Source organism: Perca fluviatilis, chromosome 20, assembly GCF_010015445.1.
Source record: "Perca fluviatilis chromosome 20, GENO_Pfluv_1.0, whole genome shotgun sequence".
Classification (NCBI taxonomy): Eukaryota; Metazoa; Chordata; class Actinopteri; order Perciformes; family Percidae; genus Perca; species Perca fluviatilis.
Window position 1 is genome coordinate 6,769,888 of NC_053131.1, and position 22,636 is coordinate 6,792,523.

Sequence of the window (22,636 nt, forward strand, 5' to 3'; positions counted from 1 at the left end):
ATGTGACAACCTTGCAGCATGCATATCCTGATAGCCCAGGTTCTCCTGAAAGAAATGATGTATATGACTTGACTGTGCATCACAGGGTTGAGTTTATACAAGCATTATTACACAAGGAGACCAGGTGAATGAAAGACTTGAAAAAATGGCTTTGACTTGAGAGAGTTAATGGGCTTGTTAAAAATGAGCCAGGCCTGTGCAGAATCGATCACCGCCCAATGCATGCCGGTTAGATTTGTGTTCGACTTGATCCTGAATGCTCTCCAAATCTAGTTATATTTTGAATGTGCACAAGTTTAAATATGAACAGAAATCTTGCTGAAACACATCTGAGCTATTGATGTCCAGGGGTTTATAAATTAATTAAAATTAATTAATGTATGATTCACATGAAGCCACATGCACATTTAAAGAGGTTACTTCCCCAACTAAAGACGCAGAAGAGGAGGGAAGAGTAAATTAGGCTTACATAGTAGTGTGTTGACTCAGCAGAGATAACATTAAATTAGAAAAAGCTGATCTACAAGAGAATAGTTTAAAGTAATACAAAATGCCTGAGGGCATAATTTTTCTATATTTTCAATTGTTTCCAGCATCAATTGATGTAGAAAAGGGTAGAAATAGGTGCATATAAATTCAGTGTTTAATGCTCAAAATGATATGTCTCAGAAAATCTGGAAATGAAACCTATGCCATTGGGTTGCCAGGCCAGCTGTGACTGGTCCAGATGTTTGTGCCAGCTCACCAGGGGGGCAGATACTGGGAAACTTTGGGCCACTATTGTGCTTCTCTAACCTCTGTGCATCTCTAAATGTGACTGTAAATAATTCATTAAATGTTTCATAAAAATGAACAAATATGTGTAAGTGGGGCACAGAGGATGAGGGCCAGTTTTGGAGGATTAGAATTTATTTAAATCAGTTCTCATTCTTTAGAATTTCAGTGGTCCTAGTAGATCCCTTTTGTAGACCATTATTAATTTAACTTTGGGACCCTGGTCCCTACACTGAGAACCACTGGTGTGTGTGTGTGTGTGTGTGTGTGTGTGTGTGTGTGTATATATATATGTGTGTGTATATATATATATATATATATATATATATATATATATATATTTATAATTTTTTTTTTTTGCTGTACAGTAATGATGCTGAATGAGCCAAAAAAAAAGCTTTGTATGGGACAACCCACCAAATCTCACTCCAAGGTTTTTGGAAAAGTTGGCAGCCCTGCTTGCCAACCAACAGACCTCAGTCTGTTAGGTTAGATGATCACTACTCCTCAACAATCACCTTGAACACCGGCGTACCACAGGGATGTGTGCTGAGCCCTCTCCTTTACTCCCTCTTCACCTACGACTGCACACCTGTACATGGCTCTAAGACCATTGTAAAGTTTGCAGATGACACTACGGTGATTGGTCTCATCAGCAAAAATGATGAGACAGTCTACAGGGAGGAGGTCCAGCACCTATCCTTGTGGTGCACTGACAACAACCTGGCTCTCAACACCAAGAAGACCAAAGAGCTCATTGTGGACTGCTGGCATACACACACCCATCCTCATCAGTGGAGGTGGAGCGTGTCACCAGCTTCAAGTTTCCGGTTCCTCACTCCCTTCCATTGAGACCATCCACGGCATGCGATGCTTGCGTAAGGCGCGCAGCATCATCAAAGACCCAACCACAGCCTGTTCACCCCACTCCCGTTTGGGAGGCGTGTCAGGTCTCTCTGCACCCGTACCAGCAGGTTCAGAGGAAACTTCTTTCCTACGACTGTCACCCTACTGAACTCTAACTCTGCATCCCGGTGATAACTAACCCACCCTTATTCTTACTACTAGTATAAAGTCACTGCTACTACATTGCACATATCTGTACATGTTGTTCATACACTGTTCATATTACATAGCCATACGTATTCTGCTCTTATAACACTGCAATATATTTCTTGTCCTGCCTATGCACCACCTGTCTATACTTGAATATCACATTGCACTTTTCTGCTTTCTTTTGCACTTCTGGTTGGATGCAAACTGCATTTCGCTGTCTTTGTACTTGTACACTGCACAATGACAATAAAGTTTAATCTAATCTAATCTAATTAGGCCGATCAATGAGACTGAACGGAAGAGAGAGGAAGAAGAGGAGGAGAAGTAGAAAGGAGAAGAGAGGGAGTGGGCAGCTCCTCCCATAATTAAGTTAGCGTGCTGCGCTGGAGGTCTATGTTTACTGGGCAGGCGAGGGAGTTTCCTTCACTCAGCGGACAGCTCTGAGCTCAGAGAAGGCAGCAGACAGCTCTCTCACTCTCTCTTCTCTCTCTGGTTATTTCTGCAACTCATCCCTCGTTGCGCTGCGACTAGCGACCTGCACACACAAAGGCTGATCCAAGACAAGCCAGGGGTGGGGGGGAGCAACAGCAGCAGCACAACCACCACCTGCATAACCCTCCACCACCACCCTCCCTCCATCTAAACGGCCCAAGACCTTATCTCTGCTGCTGTCGCTACCACCACCTCATCATGTGCGACTGTTTCCGCCTGGTTTTCTCCAACTGGCATGCCCCCTCCTCGGGGACGGGTGAGCATTGCTCTCTCTGCTCTCTCTGTTCTCTCTGTTCTCTCTACTCTCTCTGTTCTTTTTTCCCTCTTTCTATGACTTTGTCAGTGCTGTTTTCCCCTGAGAACTTTCCCTGATTCAGCAGCAGAGTTCAGTAGTGTGGTGGAAGAGATTATGCTTGTGTGTGTTTTGGCGATGATGAGCGACAGTGAGTGAGCGAGAGGCAGGGCTATAGTACTCAAGTTTTTCAACGGTCTCGGACTTGTCTCGGACTCGCTGGTATTTGGACATGGACTTGTCTCGGTCTCTGCCACTGGCATTTCCAAATATGGCTTTTGGTCTCGACAGAGTCCAGATGTCTTTATTATGTTTATAATAATACTGGAGGGAAAGTGAAACAGTTTGAACGGGGATGTTGTTCGGCTTTTCACAAGTTTAGACAGCTAGCAAGTTAGCCTAGTAAATATTACGACTGTCTTCGGAGTTTCCTATATCTGTGTCCGCGTTGTCAACATAAGATCTGCGGCATTAGTGCTCCTTTTGTACCATCATTTTATTGAATAAAATATTAAGCTTCGCTCCTACGAGATGGGTGGGTTTTTGTTACGTTACACACAAAGCTAACTGGTTATAGTTAGCCTGTACGTGTGCTAGCGGACATTAGCTAATGTTGCCGAGCCAGCCAGCAACTTCAGCTGTAGAGTTTTGGCGAGCTAACCAGTATAGTCGCCCACAATCAACCTCTGCTGCTAAAAGCAGTCAACCTGCAGTGATGTTTGAAATGGAGATACACATATTGTACCTTTTCCCAGAGATCCTGGCCATTATTTTTTTCTGTCCTGGACTCGGTCTTGACTCGGACTCAAACCTTTTTGGACTCGGTCTTGTCTTGGACTCGAACCTCTTTGGACTCGGTCTTGACTTGGTCTCGACTAGTCCTGGTCTTGGACTTGTCTTGACTACAGTCCTGGCGTGAGGCGGCTGGTGCTGATGCTGAGTTGTGTCGCTGAGCTGCAGTGAGCACTGGGTGTGTCTGCAGAGTGCAGGGTAGTGTCTGACAGCTCTGCGGCAGCTCTGTGGCTGATTATTTTCTCCATCAATGGATTGATTGTTGTCTCAAAAGTACCCACCCAAATAGAGGGATATTTACACATATATTTACATTGAAAAATACAAAGTTAATTTACAAATGATAAAGTACGAGTTACAAATTAGACACATGGACACAGATACGCATTTGCGGATACAAATCGCTCTGCATTCATTTGTGAATTGTGTTTGCAGATACAAATTGCTCTGCATTCATTTACGCATTGTGTTTCACAAGTCACAAATTAGAGGCACAGATACAACACAGGTTTACGGATATTAATCACTCTGCATTCATTTGTACATTGTGTTTTACAAGTTGCAAATCATTATGAGACTGTTTTAGCACCATATATTTACAGCATTCTAACCTATACGAAGTTTACATTTGACTTTTTTAATAGAAAAGCAACAGGCCGGTACCTGTTGTGACAACGTTGTGGCTCAGAACAATTCCAACAGGAACGAGGAACAACACCTGCAGAGTGAAGAACAGATCCGTCAGCAACTAACTGAACTTCTAGGTGTGGCCCCAGATGCCGACAACATACAAAGATATGTGTCCCAGCGCTTCCCAAAGCCACCGGTAGATGTGGACCAGAACCTCCCTCAGCACCTGTTAAATGTGCAGGAAACTATGCACAAAGACCTTGTAAAGCTGGGTCCCCTGTTTAAACCAATGGGGTTGATGGGATGTCTGATTGAAAGCTACCATCGTCAGACATTTGAACACCTCGATGATCTACTCAACAAAATCAGCTCCTCCAAGAATTGCTTTGCGCTGATGATGTGGCTCCGAGATACATATCTGAGGTATCTATCTCTGTTTACCTACTTTATCTTTCTTCACCTCAACTGCAGATGTTACCAGGCCTTTATTTTAAGCAGGCTTATAATAGAGACAAGTCTTTATATCTAATTTACCCTGTTCATTCTGTTCTCATGAACCATTCGTACATATAGCTCAAAAAGTAAAGTGCTGTTATTCTTATAAGTTCCACGTATTTATCGCTGTATGCACCACAGTAAATGCTGCTGTATAAGAACACTATGGGTATTTGTGGATAACTCTTATTTCTGAATAATAAAACATTTGATACAGATGTGACACCTGCCAGTTCTGATTTTGATATTTGTGGTACTTTCCCAGTCAGGAGCTATGTGATCGGTCTGACCTGCAAGAAATGGATCCCATGAAAACAGTTGACATACTGCTGTTCACAGAGTGTGCAGCAAAAGCAAAGGACAAACTGCTGGAACATGTGAAGGTAAGAATACTACCTTCCTCTTATGGTGTTTGGGCTGCTTATGCTTATATTTGGTAGCACAATTCAAACAGCTCAACTTATTTGTTTTAGCCTGCTACACCTTTTATGAGGTATTTATTCATGTCCGTCTTTGTGTAATGGAGTCATGGGAGTAGGTTAATTCCCAGAACACAACACATCACTGTAGTGACTGACAATATTGTGGTTACTTGGGTCTCTATATGAGGAACATGAAAATAAAAGATGAAAATAAAATAAATGAAAGCAGCTGTGACAAGGAAACCCCCAGAAATCCCCCAGAGTTTTCTTCTATTTTTGATGGAGCTAAGCAGTTTCCACCAGCTTCTAGTGATTGTTCTAAGCTAACTTCAACTAGTTTAGGTACCATATTTTCCGGACTATAAGTCGCTCCGGAGTATAAGTCGCATCAGTCAAAAAATGCGTCACGAAGAGGAAATTAACATATATAAGTCGCACCGTACTATAAGTCGCATTTATTTAGAATAAATAAATCCATCTGTCAACTACACAATAGCACACAGAACAACAGGCTGAATATGGTAGGTGTCCAGTATGTTAACGTAACACATTAACAGTTATTGAACTATATAATAGCACACAGAACAACTAGCTACCAGGGCGTGGAGCATGGATGTATTAAAAGGCGTGGAGACGTAACTGCACCGTTGACAAGCCCCTCCCGACTCGTTCCTCCAGCTCTGGCCATCTTGCTTTCAGCCCGCGATTAGCCGATTAGCTTTCTTTGTTTTCTTCATTGCAGTAAGAGTCACGTTTTCGCCAGTCCCTCACAAGTTTCTCCCTCATTTCAAACTTTCTTTCTGCTGCTCGATTACCGTTTTCGGGCTGCATATTTTACTACCTGCAGTTTGTAATCTCTTTTCTTTCTCAGTTGTCTTTAGGAGCAGCATTCTAGTTGTCACAAGCCTAGAGCGCCCTCTCGCTGTAGACGGTAATGTTTTCAGTATGAATTAACATTTAAAAACATGTTCAATTATATATATTTTGATATATAAGTCGCACCTGACTATAAGTCGCAGGACCAGCCAAAGTAGGAAAAAAAGTTCGACTTATAGTCCGGAAAATACGGTAGATAAAAATGGTGGACAAAGACCTACCAGATAATTACACAATTTGACATAATTAGCTAATTCACATTTCTCGCACTGTTAAACACAGGTGATAATTGGACTGGGCACGATACTTCCACTTGTTGCTCAGTTCCAGGTTTGCGCTGTGATTTTGGGTAGCCGTGTTTTCCCAATTTTACCACGTTATCCTGCTGCTTTCATGTTTGGTAATCCTCCCAGAAAGATGCTTGATATTCTGAGAGTTGTTGACACGGGCGGAAATCCCAGTGGGGTCGGGGGGGTCAGGACCCCTCCCATGTAAGGGTTGTCCCCCCCTAGAAATATCATTAAAAACCATGCAGTGTATTGTAAATAACATAATGATCTATACTTAAATTATCTGTGTAAGTAGTAAAACAATACAACCCCCCCAAAAATGCTTTTTAAGTTTAGAAAAATTTGGAGTCCCCCCTCTCTTGCCTAACAGTGGTTTGGTCCACTGCCTGCTTTACGTTTCCCACACACAAGTCCGGCGGCAAATTTTGTTTTTGCAGGGTGGTAGGGGAAGACTCATGAATATTCATTAGGGAGCTCATCCCTGATTGGCTCGCCCTGACATTCTTACCCTAACCATAACCAATCACACTCATTGCCTGAACCTAACCAACCCAACCACAGCAGGCAACAAGTACTAGCCATTCAGGGACTAGTTCCCTCCCAATATTCATGAGTCTTCCCCTACCACCCTGCAAAAAAAATTAATTTCGCAGTCCGGCGGACCACGAGAGCGAATGAGAGAACATACTGGTAGTTGGATTCGCTACAGTAACGTTAGTTGTGGAATGTAGTAAGTAGGCTGTTCAAGTCTATTTCATTCACATTAAGCATCGGATTAAGTTTTTCTTTTCTTTTCTCAAATAGAAATGATTCTGAGTAATTAATAAATTAGCCATGACAAAAAAGCCATGTTAATGTTAATGTAATATAATTTAATGTTACTTAGCTTGTTTAATAGCTTGTTGGATAGAAATGCACCCACTACAACTAACGTTAACATGGCGATAAGCCTAACATTATGTGTGTGAACTGATATTAGGGTTAAAATTGAAGATGTACAGTTGTGTTTTGCTCAATATGATGTTAAGCGGCTGATCAGTGGGTTTGCTGCCGTAAAATATATATCCTCTGTCCCAGACGAAACCTAATATTTATGTGGAGGACGCAAGATAATTTTTATCATTTAACATAAACAACATATGCCTAGAGTTTGTGGGGCCCAGTGATACCAGGAAAAATACATTTGGTACTTTCGTTTAATGCCTATGTCATCTTGTCAGACATGTATAACGTACCAGAGAGCCAGACTTGAGTAAAAGTACAAGTGCTCTATCAAAAAAGTGACTTGAGTAGAAGTTGAAGTGCCCTTTAAGCACCACAGTGGAAGTACTAAAGTATTCAAAAAAATTGTAATTAAGTATTGGAAGTAGTTTATCTAAGTACTGAAAGTAAAAGTACAAGTATTGTGTTATGTAGTTATTAAAGAAAGCAGTCAAAAGTTTGAATATCATATTGTTCATATTATTTCAAATGTTCAGCCTAAAGGACACTCACAATTCCTTTGGCTGTAGCAGCAGTACAAGGACAGGAATGTACAACACCATGAACTGCGGGTAGCTAGTTAGCTAGCGCTTTCTGATAGCTCAAGCAGGTGTGCCATTTGCGTATTATATTTGTAACTTACCTTGATATTTCTTCAAATTTGACGGTGAATTTTTGAAGGCCATTATTTCACAATCTTTCAGGAGGCAGAGTAGGCACGTCATCATATATGAATTGTCTTTCACTCTGACAAATAGAAAACATGGACTCTAAGTGGGGCCAGGGGTGGTCTCCTTCCTCACCCTCACCGCCACAATCACTCCAAGTTGAAGGTGTTGAAGGTGGTTGTTTCTGGTTCTTCCATCTCAAAACAAACAAACAAAGCTCAAGTGTTCCAATGCAGGCAGGCAGCACAGCGAAAGGCAGAACGGGAGCACGCGCGGCCTTCTTATAAGACAGCTTGATCGCTTGATTCGCTCAATGATGAGCCAGCTTCATCAAACCTGGTGACAGAGCCATCTACCGCTCTGGCAGTGATAATGTGGGTTTGGAATGATTCAGAACATTTTTATAATTGTAACAAGTAACGATGCAGCAGATAAAAAATGTATCGGAGTAAAAGTATTAAACTCATTGAAAATATGTACTGAAGTATAAGTGGAAGTAGGAGAAAATAATGATACTCCAGTAGAGTACAGATACAGCCTTTTAGTACTGAAGTACAGTAGTGAAGTAGTTCTACTTTGTTACTATCCATCCTTGCGTCTTGTAAGTGTGCTTTAAGTTACATCTATTTGGTACTTTAGTTTTGTGCCTGTCCTGTCATGTAAGTTTGCTTTAATGGGGTGATAGAATGATTATATAGGGTATTTCACACTGTTCCTTATGGTCTCCTAATGGGGTATGTAACATTAGTTGGGCTGAAAATGGCCTGGTTGATATTTTATTGGCCCTTATTCATCCCTGTGTTTTTTGGCCCTATTTGTAACAAGAGATTTTCTTCCAAATATGCAATGGTCATGAATATTTAGGTGAGCTGCGCGCTGCTTGGTTGAGCCTTATCCCCGTACACACACGTAGAGACGCCCGCTGATTGGTTGAGCGAATCGCCATACACACGCATTAGAGACGCCTGCTGATTGGTTGAGCGAATCCCCAATACACAATACATTCTATCACACACATTAGAGACGCGACAGAATCTCATATTCCAGACACTGCAATGTTTCGTTACCAAATTCACTTCTGAGACTTTTTTATGCGAGAAATCAACTATATAAAGCTCAAATATGGGCCGTTTTACGAAAATGGATGGCTAATTGCAAATTTGGTAAAACTATGTGTCGGAGTTGAGCGGCCGGTGCTGCCTGTTCTGCTGCCTCGCCACCCGGCCTGACTTCCTCCACAGACCCCGGCCTGCTGTGAGCTCGATTGAGCTCCGGCACGGCTGGCAGCCAACAGCACCTCATACCCGCGCAAATTCACCGTTTGGGCTAATGGACTAGCTACCAAACGCCGCTGCCCTGACAGAGCTCCAGGGCCTGCAACTCCTCTCTTCCTGCTAGCTAAATGGCCCGTGTGAGAGTGAGAGCGCGGTCAGCGAGCTTGTTACACCAGCAATCTTTTACCACATGTTACACACATGTCACGCCACTTATACAACATCTAACTAAATGTCTTATAAAGCTAACAACTGTGTCTGATTTCAAGTTAATAAATATTTGTGAACTGCAAGGGTTTTGTTAGCTGCCACTGTCCCTTCAAGCCTGTGTGTACAAGATTACGGCTAGTTAGCTTCATTTTCGGTCGTAATTCGAGTATATTTACAGTTTGAATTTCGTCACACCACTTATACAACATCTAACTAAATGTCTTATAAAGCTAACAACGGTGTACGATTTCAAGTTAATGAATATTTGTGAACTGTAAGGGGTTCGTTAGCTGCAACTGTCCCTTCAATCCTAGCTGTATGTAGCTACAAATCACGGATAGTTAGCTTCATTTTCGGCATAATTCGAGTATATTTACAGTTTGAATTTCGTCACGCCACTTATACAACATCTAACTAAATGTCTTATAAAGCTAACAACGGTGTCCGATTTCAAGTTAATGAATTTTTGTGAATTCCAGAGGAATTCTAAGAGGAGGCTAGCTAGCTCTCATTGATAGAGCTCCATCCAGCCGCAGGCTCTATCAATGAGACTCACGGACAAGCGGCGTTTATTTCCCCAATTGTTTGTTTAAATAACTCAACACATTATAATTACACACATTAAAAGAGTAACTGGAACCTGTGGTAAGAGAATGCTGGCGTAACAAGCTCGCTGACCGCGCTTTCACTCACATACACCGGGCATTTAGCTAGCAGGAAGAGGGGAGTTGCAGGCCCTAGAACTCTGTCAGAGCAGCGGCGTTTCGTAGTCCATTAGCCCAAAACTGTGACTTTGCGCGGGTATGGAGTGCTGTGGGTTGCCAGCCTTACGGAGCTCAATTGAGCTCACAGCAGGCCGGGGTCTGTGAAGGAAGGCAGGCCGGGTGGCGAGGCAGCCACCCAGGCAGCACTGGCCGCTGAACTCCGACACAGTCGGACAAAATGTGCAATTAGACATCAATTTTCGTAAAACGGCCCATATTTGACCTCTACATAGTTGATTTCTCGCATAAAAAAGTATCAGAAGTGAATTTAATGGTAAAATAGCATATGAACAATGTATACAATTTCTGAGATCTGCACGACCTAGATTCAGAAGACTAACTGATCTCAGGTCAGTTGTGTAGCCTATGCAAATGTTGGGGCGTGACAAACACAGAGACTAGAGCCAAATGAGGAGGAGCCGCAATAGTTGACGTCAACTCTGGGGCTCGTTGAGATTTGCCACTAAAATTTTTTTATTTCTACTTCTAGAGCAGTGACTATAACCTAATACATTTATTTGTTACAAAATCATTATATTTCTTTTATATGGGGACACTTTTTCAAAATAAGTCATTATGTTTTAAGGTATTTTTGTGACTTGATTGTAAACAACTTAAAAATAAATAAATGGTTTTAAATCTTCTATGGTGACAGCAGACTTTCTAGGCTGCCAGCTATGGGCCAATGAAAACACTGGTACTTGACAAACAGCCAATGAAATTGCCGTTTCATAACCAACAGCTTTCATTATCAACGGCCATTAAAACACATTTTAAAACCATTCTCTCAGCCAACTTAGATTGTAGAATAATGATTAATAACATCAGCGACCGACGATTTTTGTTTATGTCATGTATTCATCCAGAATTATATTGATTTTTAAATTAATATGTACCACTAAAACCACACTTTATTCTGCTGCTAATTTGTATTTCTGCTACTTCTAATGGATTTCTGTGTCTTTTTGGTCCACAGACAGAGGTCAGAGGGATCCTTGAGGGAATCCTGCAGCATGAGAGAAGCAAAGAAGCTTACAATGAACTTAATCTGGACACTATTCAGGTACTTATTAAACCAGATATACATATTATTATAAGGAGTGTAAGTTGTTACTGTGAGACCATGGGGAATGATTTGTGTGTGTTTGTGTGACGGTCCTCCACGTGACAGTCTCACTAGGTTGTGTGTATGGAGCTGCATCTGCACACGGGGAAACCAGGCCGAATCGCAGACAGAGACACAAATAGCCCACAGCAGTTATATCAGGAGTTCTGCTCTCTTTTATTAAACTTGTTTAACTGTGACCTCTCCGGGAACCATCACCTTAATGTGGTGGAGAGGTTTTGTGTCCCTATGAACCTGAGGGCTGTGTTGTCTGGAGCTTTGTGCTCCTGGTAGGGTCTCCCAAGGCAAAGTGGTCTCAGGTGAGGGGCCAGACAAAGAATGGTTCATAAAACCCTATGAGTCTATGAGGTTGGACTCTTTTCTTCTCCGGAGTTGCCCTGGGCGGCAGCCTCTGCCGTGAAAGAGGCAAAGCAGCGGGTGTGGGAGAAGTTTGGAGAAGACATGGACTAGGACTTTCGGTTGGCACCAAGGTGCTTCTGGAAAACCATTCACCACCTCAGGAGGGGGAAGCGGGGAACCATCCAAGCTGTGTACAGTAAGGATGGGACACTGTGGACCTCAACTGAGGAGGTAATAGGGCGGTGGAAGGAGCACTTTGAGGAACTCCTGAATCCGACTAATACTATGTTAGAGGCAGATCTGGAGGATGATGGGGGATTGTTGTCAATTTCCCAGGCGGAAGTCACTGATGTAGTCAAACAACTCCACAGTGGCAAAGCCCCTGGGATTGATGAGATCCGTCCAGAAATGTTCAAGGCTCTCGGTGTGGAGGGGCTGTCTTGGTTGACACGCCTCTTCAACATTGCGTGGAAGTCTGGGACAGTGCCAAAGGAGTGGCAGACCGGGGTGGTGGTTCCCCTCTTCAAAAAGGGGGACCAGAGGGTGTGTGCCAATTACAGGGGTGTCACACTTCTCAGCCTCCCTGGTAAAGTCTACTCCAAGGTGCTGGAAAGGAGGGTTCGGCCGATAGTTGAACCTCAGATTGACGAGGAACAATGTGGAACAATGGACCAGATCTTCACTCTCGCAAGGACCCTGGAGGGGGCCTGGGAGTATGCCCATCCGATCTATGTGTGTTTCGTAGATTTGGAGAAGGCGTATGACCGGGTCCCCCGGGAGACACTGTGGGAGGTGCTGTGGGAGTATGGGGTGAGGGGGTCTCTTCTCAGGGCCATCCAATCTCTGTACAACCAAAGTGAGAGCTGTGTCCGGATTCTCGGCAGTAAGTCGGACTCGTTTCAAGTGAGGGTTGGCCTCTGCCAGGGCTGCGCTTTGTCACCAATCCTGTTTGTAATATTTATGGACAGGATATCAAGGCATAGTCAGGGTGGGGAGGGGTTGCAGTTTGGTGGGCTGGGGATCTCATCGCTGCTCTTTGCAGATAATGTGGTCCTGATGGCATCATCAGCCTGTGATCTTCAGCACTCACTGGATCGGTTTGCAGCGGAGTGTGAAGCGGCTGGGATGAGGATCAGCACCTCTAAATCTGAGGCCATGGTTCTCAGCAGGAAACCGATGGAGTGCCTACTCCAGGTAGGGAATGAGTCCTTACCCCAAGTGAAGGAGTTCATATACCTTGGAGTCTTGTTTGCGAGTGAGGGGACAATGGAGCGGGAGATTGGTCGGAGAATCGGTGCAGCGGGTGCGGTTTTACAATGCATTGTAAAATAATGTGGTCATGAAGGCTGGGTCATGACCGAAAGAACGAAATCCAGGGTACAAGCGGCCAAAATGGGTTTCCTCAGGAGAGGAAGAGAGGCTGGCGTCTCCCTTAGAGATAGGGTGAGAAGCTCAGTCATCCGTGAGGAGCTCAGAGTAGAGCCGCTGCTCCTTTGCGTCGAAAGGAGCCAGTTGAGGTGGTTCGGGCATCTGGTAAGGATGCCCCCTGGGCGCCTCCCTAGGGAGGTGTTCCAGGCACGTCCAGCTGGGAGGAGCCCTAGGGGAAGACCCAGGACTAGGTGGAGGGATCATATCTCCAACCTGGCCTGGGAACGCCTCGGGATCCCCCAGTCGGAGCTGGTTAATGTTGCCCGGGAAAGGGAAGTTTGGGGTCCCCTGCTGGAGCTGATCCCCCCGCGACCCGACACCGGATAAGCGGACGAAGATCGATGGATGGATGGAACTGTGATCGTATAGTGCAAGTGATTGTTTTTAACAAAAGTATAGCAATGCATGTTTTACAATGCATTGTATATTTCACAGTAAAATGTAAAATAAAATAATTAAAATAAAATCCCCAGCTTCCAAGGCATTTCTGTTGCATAAAAACGGTTTCTTAACTGTGTCTGTAGACACCAAAATATAGCTCCTAAAGTAACACTATAAATTTTTCACATAACAAAAGTCAACATAAAATTCAATAACAGTTACCTGCACACGGGGAAACCAGGCCGAATCAAAACATCACAGACATAGCCCTACACAACGCACAGTAAGTCAGACGGAGAAATAGCATTTGAAGCAATGAAAAATAAGCTACATTTAGCATTCAGCTCTGAGCCCAGAATTACCGACTCACTCAACGCCAAACAAACGGCATTCACCTCTAAACTACATCACAACAAAAATACAGTAAAATAAAACATGTGTAGTGGGCTTTAAAGCATTTTGGCTAATATTAACGTTTAACATGCGACTTACTACAGCAGTTATCAGTAGTTCTGCTGTGGATTACCCATAATACGCTACTTTTAGCGCTGCGGCGCAATGTGACAGTGATACCAGCAGACGGTGCTGTCCCTATTTATGCAGGAATTTAACAGAACCTATATACAACCCATAACATTTGCCTATGTTTGTTTATTATTACTCTATTTTCCTATAAATTGATTTGTTTGGTAGTTTTTATGTATTTTTATTTTATTTGATAAAAGAAAATTCTCTTTTTGAAATTATAATTTCTTTGCTTTTTATAATTTTTATGTTGTTTATTGGTTGTATAATAATATTTTTTCTTTTTGTTGTTGTTTCTCTTTAAGTGCATTGATGCCATGCACAGAACAGCACAAAACAGCAGCCAAAAACTCTCTGACTACGTGCAGGAGGTTTGTTTCCAAGAGCTGGGGATGTTTCTGAAGAGGTGAGAATAAGCTATTTTTCTCCACAGATTTCTACAGCAGACTTAACATAAATATCACCAATTAAAGGCAGTATGTTGCATTGTTAACAGTGCATATTTTCTGTGGTTTGTAGCTACACCACTATGCAGATTGAGATTCTTGAAGAGAAAGCAAAAATGGACAAACCAGAAACAAAACACTTCTTTAAGACTTTGAACAACTGTAATAAACTCGAGTAAGTATTTGCAAAATATTAATTTCATTCAAACTTGTTTCTTAAAACATTGTTTACTTGCAAAAAAGGTTAATAATAAAAAGACACTCAACAAAACAAGAAATGCAATATAGAAATGCAGTTAAAACACATGAATCAGGACACAATGTAGGTTGATTAAAGACTTGATGTTAGAAAATAAATATGATGATGATAAGTGATGATGTTGTTTATGATATTTCTTCCCAGGCAGTATGTCCAGACCAAAGCTAAAGGCATCCTTCTCAAGGAAACCAAAGACCATAGCCTCTTTGAGGAAACCATGGCAACGCTTAGAAACATGGAGGATTTTACTTTGGATCTTCTGATGAAAGTCGTAGCTAACACTGCAAAGGTAGCTGTTCAACTTAGTCACAAATGTAGGCCTGCTGTTTTCTTATTTCAAAAGGGGCATATATATATTAGGGCTGTCAAACAATAATTTTTTTTAATCGCGATTAATCGTCAAATTTCTATAGTTAATCGCAATTAATCGCTTGATTTATCACATGAATAAAATGTTATTATTTTGCATTTCAGAACCGTTTTTAAGTACATTTTTACAATGGAAAGCAATTCTTACCAGTGTATCTTCATTGGGAATCAAATGAATGCAAAGAAAGTTACTTTATGAACTTGACTTTCAGATTTGTAATTGTTTATTATTTATTTACTGTAAACAAAAGAAAAATGTGTGAAACAGTCATTATTGCACAATTCCTCCAAGTACCTAACCTAACTGAGATGTAACACTAACACTTTGCTTATACAGTACAAACAAAATGTCCCAAAAATAGATGCCACAGCAGGACATTTGTAACCTTTACATTTTTCTAATAAGGAAAGTTACAATTCTCCTGGACAGAAAAAGGGGTGGACAATGTCCCAAATGACAAAAACAGTAAAAAAACCCTGATACAAACAACACAGTCCTAAAACCATACGCTGATATACATAGTCAATATAGTGTGCAGTAACTCCTAAATAATTTGGATTACTCACTGACGTCCAGTGATCACCGGTTGATGAGACAGCGTTTGCACTTTGCAGCAGTTCCAATGTGTCTGCTTTCTCCGTGGAGTACAGGCTGTGTGTGCGTGAAACTACTGTCCCCCTCTACAACTTTTTAAAAGTAATCTCTCCATTCAGAATCTTATTGGCATCCATTTCGGCGTCTCACGCTCGCCATCCACTCAAAACATAACGTTAGCCTACTACTCTTTGGCCGGCTCGCAAGCCCAAACAAGTGTGTGCGGCCTGTTGATTTGTTTACGGTCTAGCTAGATCCGGTGCAGTGTTGTAGTTTTTCTAACGTTACTAGTTGTTGCAACAGCATGTGAAAAAAACTACAAACAAAGTTTGCTAGCCAAAAAGAACGTTAATCTCACGATAAAAATGGGTTTGCGTTAACGCCGTTAATAACCTGTTTAACTGACAGCACTAATATATATATATTTATATTGGTAAATGTCAAACTTGTTTGTGTTGTTTTGTTAAATCACAGAGCCACCTTAAGAGATACTTCAAATCAGACAGCAAGGAATTCTCTCTCCTAATCGACGAAGTAAAGAGTCTTTTCTCTGAGCTGTCATGCTGTCAGGATATAGGCCTACAAAAGGTATGTAAAAATCTGAGCTGGGGGGGAGGGGGTTGGGAGGTTTCAACCATATTACAATGAGAAAATATATGATCTCTGAATAAATTGTAGACATTTTTTTGCAGCATTCTTTCCATATCCTTTTTGATCAACTTTTTATTGTTTTTTATATTTTTGAACATACACCCCCCATCCCACCCCCCACTCTCAAGGAAAAGAAATCAAACAAATAAACAAAAATCACTCTCTCCTCTAATTCTTGTGATGCTGAGGTCATTAGGACTGATACTTGTGCTGCTGCGTTTTTCCATAGGTCTATAGTAGATGATTTGGCTTTGTTAATCCTTGCTGTAGAGAGCTCAAACATAACTATGTCTAGAAAATACGCCAACCACTGTTTTATACAAAGTGAGTGGGGGGAGAGCCAGCGTTGAGCTGTCATTTTCTTGGTTGCAGTGGAACCGGCCAGCCAAACTTTCTTCTGTCTCCCAAGCAGGTTAAATTTAGAATCGTGATTAAGTAATAAAACAATCGGGTCAGTAGGAATTTGACATCCTATCACATCAGATATTATAGATGTTGTTTTATTCCAGAACTCATGCACTTGTTCACATTCCCAGACCATGTGCAGGAAAGTTCCAGTTTGTTCAGGTTGACAGAACATGCAAAAGGGAGTGGGAATGACTTTAGAGACGTATCTCTTCTGAGGAGTCCAATATCTCCTATCCTGACATATGTTGAAGTGGATATACTGGTGATTTGGGTTCTTGGAACAGTGGAAAATGTCCCAAACTGTCTCCCAATTAATTGAATTCCCCTCAGGGCTCAGCTCTCGCTCCCATTTCCTTGTTATTGGGAGTTCTCCTATGGTTACATGCATCAGTTTAGCATAAATCTAGGATACTAATCCTCTCACAGGGAAATCAAAGACTCAAGACTGTTTCCCCATGGCAGTCCATAACATTTTAGGGCTGATCTTAAGTGCAGATACAAGAAGAAGGATGTCCTGGGGACCTCAAAACTTGCTCTCAGGTCTTCAAAACTCAACATACCTTTCTCATTGAATAGCTGGTTTACAGTATAAATACCTCTGTCACTCCTCTGTTTACAAGCAAAGGATTTGTTACCAGACATTAAGTGTGTATTGTGCCAGATTGGGGTGTTCAAATGCCACTTATTGGTGTAGCGTAGTTGCTCCTCCACCTGTTTAAAGTTGGTCAATGTGCTGGTAATAATAGGGCCATAGGCTTGCATACACCTTTTTGGACACACACCTGCAAAGGCAAGGTCTTGCAGTCTTAGACTTCCAGTGAGATTTTGCTCTATTTCTCTCCATGGGACTGTCGATGAGGGGTCCATCCATGCAGGGCAGAGTATTTTAGCCTAGGTTGTTTATTATTCCAAATATACTGCCGAATTAAGGTATTGAGTTTCTTCCAGAAATTTATCGGTGGGGGTAAGGGCATCATTGTACTTAAGAAATTCACACAAGGAACTACGTTCATTTTAACAACAGCAATCCTGGAGCGTAGTGATGCCGGCCAATTGGCCAGACCTCTTTGAACACTACTTGATATAGTTTCATAGTTGTCCTGGACAATTCGCTGTAGCGATGCGTGTATGATGATGCCCAAATATGTAATTTTGCTTTGGGTTGGTATTGTAACACTAATGGCTGATGCCACATGCCTGTTGTTCAATAAAAGATTAGATTTCTTCTAGTTAATTTTGTAGCCGGAGTTTGAGCCAAATTCGTTAAAGATCTTAAGAATCTTTGGAATAGAGTCCTCAAGATCAGAAATGTTCAACAAAATATCATTTGGAAATAATGATATTGAGCTGCTATTGGATTTAATTTGGACATTACATATTTTATTTTGCCTTATGGCTTGGGCTAACGGTTCAAGAGAGATTGCAAGCAGCATGGGGAATAGCTGAAAGTGCAAGCCATTGGTTGAGACTATGGCCGTGGGATTCACATATAAAGTATGTACCATGTCAATGAATTTGGCCCCCAAACCAAGCCTCTCCATTACTTGCCACAAGTAGTTCCACTCTAGGTGGTCGAAAGCCTTTTCCGCGTCCACTGATAGCACTGCTGCTGTTGTTGGAAGGTTTTTGGCTTCTTCTATTACATGAAATAGTCTGCATACATTGTCTGCAGCGTGACGCTTGGGTATAAAACCTGATTGGTCAGGGTGGACTAGCTTCTCGATAAAGCTCTCTAGGCGGAGAGCCAAGACTTTGGAATAAAGCTTAATATCAGTCCCGATGAGGCTGATGGGCCTAAAATTTGAGCAATTCGTAAGATCCTTGCCCTTCTTTGGCATGACGGAAACTAGTGCAGTGTTGCTTTGTTGGTGGAAAGCACCCTTCTCTTTGGCTGAAGTTAAAGCTTGTAAAATGGTAGGTCCTAATATTTTCAGATTTAAGTTCCTCTAACGTTATCGGTTGATCCAGTTCTTCTGCCTCCTCTGGGTCAAGAAGAGGCAGGTTTAGTTATTTTAGGAACTTGTGGCACTGTGTCGGAACTGGGTTGCAGGAGGACTCATACAACACTGAGTAGAAGGATTTAAAAGTGGCGCTGATATCCTTAGGATTTGTTGAGATACCTCGATATGTGCAGATGCTGTTGATAGTAGCTTTGGATTTGCTTTGTTTTAATTTCAGAGCAAGCAATTTGCTTGGTTTACAGCCATTAAAATAGTAATTTTGCCTCACTCTATGCTCTGTGTCAACTGCTCTAAACATTTCTGATATATGTTTCTGGGGTTTTGTGTGATTGACCCCTGATATATCCTGACTTAACCCTTGTGTGGTCCTTCGGGTCCCAGTGACCCGAAGGACAACACAAGGATGATGTACTTCCCTTTACTTTGTTGAGAATTGCTCTCTAAACCCTGTTTCTTGTAAAGTAAGTAAGTAAAGTTTATTTCTAGAACACATTTAAACAGTTTAAGCTGACCAAAATGCTGTACAAACAAGAACTAAGGTGCTGTATTAACCCTTGTTTAGAGAGCAATTCTCAACAAAGTAAAGGGAAGTACATAATCCTTGTGTTGTCCTTCGGGTCACTGGGACCCGAAGGACAACACAAGGGTTAAATCTAGTACTGCATTCATGTCTCCCAAATATAATTAGTGAATATTCATTGAGACAGAGCAATTCATTAAAAAACTGTCACATGTAGAGGGTGCATATACCAAAACCTTTTGTCTATGGTGAGTGCGCATTTCCGCGACAGCAACACAATGGAGCCCTTGGTTTTGGTGTCGTCACTAGATGAGGCAGCAAATTTTTCTTTTGCACACTTTGTATTTATTTTTTTTTCCTGTATAATAGGCAACCATGTCTATGTTTTTCCTTCTTAAATAGTCCAGGAATTTAGCTTGTTTGATCGGCTCGTTTAGACCCCTAATGTTGACTGAAAGGATTGAAAGCTCAGCCATCTTCAAAATTTACACGCATACATGTCTTGAGTACCCTACAAGAATTTGCTGACAAATCTGTAGCAAAGGGTGAACTGTTAGCTCTGAGCAAGGTGTGGCGAAAACATAAAAAATAAAATAAATCCCCTAACCCTCTGAGACCGCAGACCCCATCCCCTATCTTACAGATAGGGGATGGGGTCAAACGCAGTTCGCGCAAAACTCCAGCTCAAAACTACACCTCCTGTCTTAAGTCACAGGTTAATTGAAACAGTTCTAGTGAATTCTTATGTTAAATATGAACAATGTTATAAACACCTTAGAACTAGGTCTCAATCAGCTATTAGGTTCTGAAATAGGCTATGTGAAAATCAATTCCTGGAATAAGCGGGGTGAAAAACAGACCAATCTAGTTGGAGCAACAAGCAGACTATTAGCTGAACAGTCCGCATTACTCATGTTCTTTCAGTCAGGCTAAATGTTAACAAACAGACTGTAAACTGACCAGCCAGTATTTATCATGTATTTTCAGTCTGGTTAAGTGTCCCTTTAAAGCTTGGCTCCAAAACTTACATACCATGTCCTCAGGATTTATGATGTTCTTTTCAGCCCGGTTAAATGTCCACAAAACATAGACTGTAGACTGAGTAGCCAGCATTCATCATTTCTTACAGTCTGTTCCTTCAAAGGTTGGTTCCAAAACCTACACACACCCAGTCAAACTCAGTTCAGTAGCCCAGATACCGTTAGTCCACAGGTGCTGAGTCCTCTAGTCTCGGCACTGAACGCGAAGTCCCACCGCCGCCATGCTAGCAGATTTCTCTGAACAAGTAGATAGTTTAGGTGACAACGAGACCTGCTTTTTCGTGCCTGCAGGCTTTTCACTGAGTCACCGTGATAACAGACAAAACGATTTGGCGTCGAAGAAAAAGTAATAGACCTGGTTATCTAATGAAATTCGAAGGTGAGTGCAGGAGAGTCTCTTGCGACCGTAGCGGTGGCTGGTCACGTGATCCCCTTCTTTCCTTATCTTTGTGTCTAAATGCTTTTATGTTGCTCTGTTATTGCTAACATTTGACAAAAACTAAACTGTCTCTCTCTCTTTGTGTCTCTCAGAGAGTGATAGACGAGGCCTACAAGCTCATCGTTCACTATTACCTGAAATATCTTATCAAAATCAAAGAGAGCAAACTGAGAAAGTGCGGGAGTCCAAATGTTGGACAAACAGTCGCTAAGGATGCAGAGATTCTTCACGACACCTTCTCTGCCCTGGTGAGATCAACGGACTGCTTGTTAATGACATTCATTCATCAGCAGCTGGATCAGATCTTCACTGGTTTCAACAGAAATTCCTGACCTGTGTGTGTTGTGTTGTATCAGGCTCCTGGTGTCCGACAGTGGAACCTCATGCTGCTGAAAGTCAAAGAACTGTTGGAGTGTGAAAGCATCGATGCGACAAAGCTGACAGTTGGAAGCATGCAGACAGAGTGTTGCACATGGAGGTAAGTCTTTCTGACGTTTCTTACAAAAGTTTGTGTCCATTTCTTCCAATAGTATTGCTTTGGCTGTCTGTATTTGTTTGGAAGAACAACCCTATAATCAGTAACACCCAAAGACATCTGTTTGTTTAAATCACAGTAAAAAATAATGGATGGAGCTTTCGGGTCTGAAAAGTGAAGCCAATACTAAAGTACCTTAAACCTGCATTACTTTTGAAATTTTAAAATAAATGGGATCATAATTTACAAAATAAACATCACACTGTATTGAAGAAGAATTGAAACTAGCGATTAAGACCATGAACTCATTATGAAAATGTTTACAGAGGTAATAAATCAGGTGAGAATTAGGCTAATTTCCCCATAGACTTCTATAGAAACTGACTTCTTTTTGCAACCGCATGTGTCGCCCCATGCTGGCCATTAGAAATAATGCAGGTTTAAGGCACTTCCTTAAAGGTCCCATGGCATGAAAATTTCGAAAATTTTTTAACATTAACATGAGTTCCCCCAGCCTGTCTATGGTCCCCCAGTGGCTAGAAATGGTGATAGGTGTAAACCGAGCCCTGGGTATCCTGCTCTGCCTTTGAGAAAATGAAAGCTCAGATGACCCGTTTTGGAATCTGCTTGTTATGAGGTCATAACAAGCAAGGTTACCTCCCCTTTCTCTGCTTTGCCCGCCCAGAGAAGTTGGCCAACCCATGAGAGAGAAATCATGGCTTTCAAACGAGAAAAGTGGCAGTTGGTCAAGGCCACACACCCACCATCCACCTTGCCACTCCCACTCTCCTCCTCAATAGCTTCAGACACAGAAATGGCACATACTAAGGAAAGCTCATTGTAGGACTGGCTCTAGTGGCTGTAATTCTGCACCAAAGCTGAATTTCGGGAAAGAGACTTCAGATACAGTATTAGGGGACCACTAAGGTCTATATAAAAGAGACTTCAGATACAGTATTAGGGGACCACTAAGGTCTATATAAAAGAGACTTCAGATACAGTATTAGGGGACCACTAAGATCTATATAAAAGCATCCAAAGAGCACCATGTCATGGGACCTGTAACCCTTGTGTTGTCTTCCTGTCAACAAAAAACTTTTTGACGCCTTTTTTTCACAGTTTGTTTTTGCTTTTTCCAACGTTTTAAATTGTTAAATTTTTCTTCTACACATTTTCAGCGCTTATTTCTACGTCCCATATTTTCTGATATAAAACAAAAATTGAAAAACGGGTCAATGTGACCCGAAGTCAACACAAGGGTTAAGTTAGTGTATCTCACCAACTCTTCCTGGTGTTTTGTCTGCAGCGAGGACAGGAAACTCCTGCCCGAACTGCTGAAATGGAAAGGTCTCTCTGGACGGGAGTTAACGGAGGTGCTGAAGGTCCTGGAGGACCTCCCTAGATAAGTTATGAAGTTATGAACTATGGATCTATGAGACTGAACGATGACCACCACGGTCTTACCTTGAATGATGCAATCCTTCAACCCATGGGGACGTGCACAGAGACATTTGGAAGGGCTATTGCTCTAATCTAGAAAAAAGGCACCCCCCCCCTCCCCCCACTCCATTCAACCTTCAAAGATGGAGATGTCTACAAAGGAAACATTATAATTCTGAATAAGTTCTACAGTTAGGCCTGTCACGATAAAAAATTTC

At 42.0% G+C, this 22,636-nt stretch overlaps 1 protein-coding gene across 1 annotated transcript; it reads left to right on the forward strand.

Annotated features, from left to right (window-relative positions):
* Positions 1–2,239: 2,239 nt before the first annotated feature.
* On the forward strand, positions 2,240–22,636 carry LOC120549784 (exocyst complex component 3-like). Its single transcript, XM_039786911.1, has 11 exons — positions 2,240–2,578; positions 4,051–4,459; positions 4,797–4,914; positions 10,993–11,079; positions 14,121–14,221; positions 14,335–14,436; positions 14,665–14,809; positions 15,959–16,072; positions 20,596–20,751; positions 20,860–20,981; positions 22,285–22,636. Exons 1-11 carry the CDS (start codon positions 2,521–2,523, stop codon positions 22,382–22,384), a joined length of 1,512 nt encoding a protein of 503 aa, XP_039642845.1. The 5' UTR covers positions 2,240–2,520; the 3' UTR covers positions 22,385–22,636.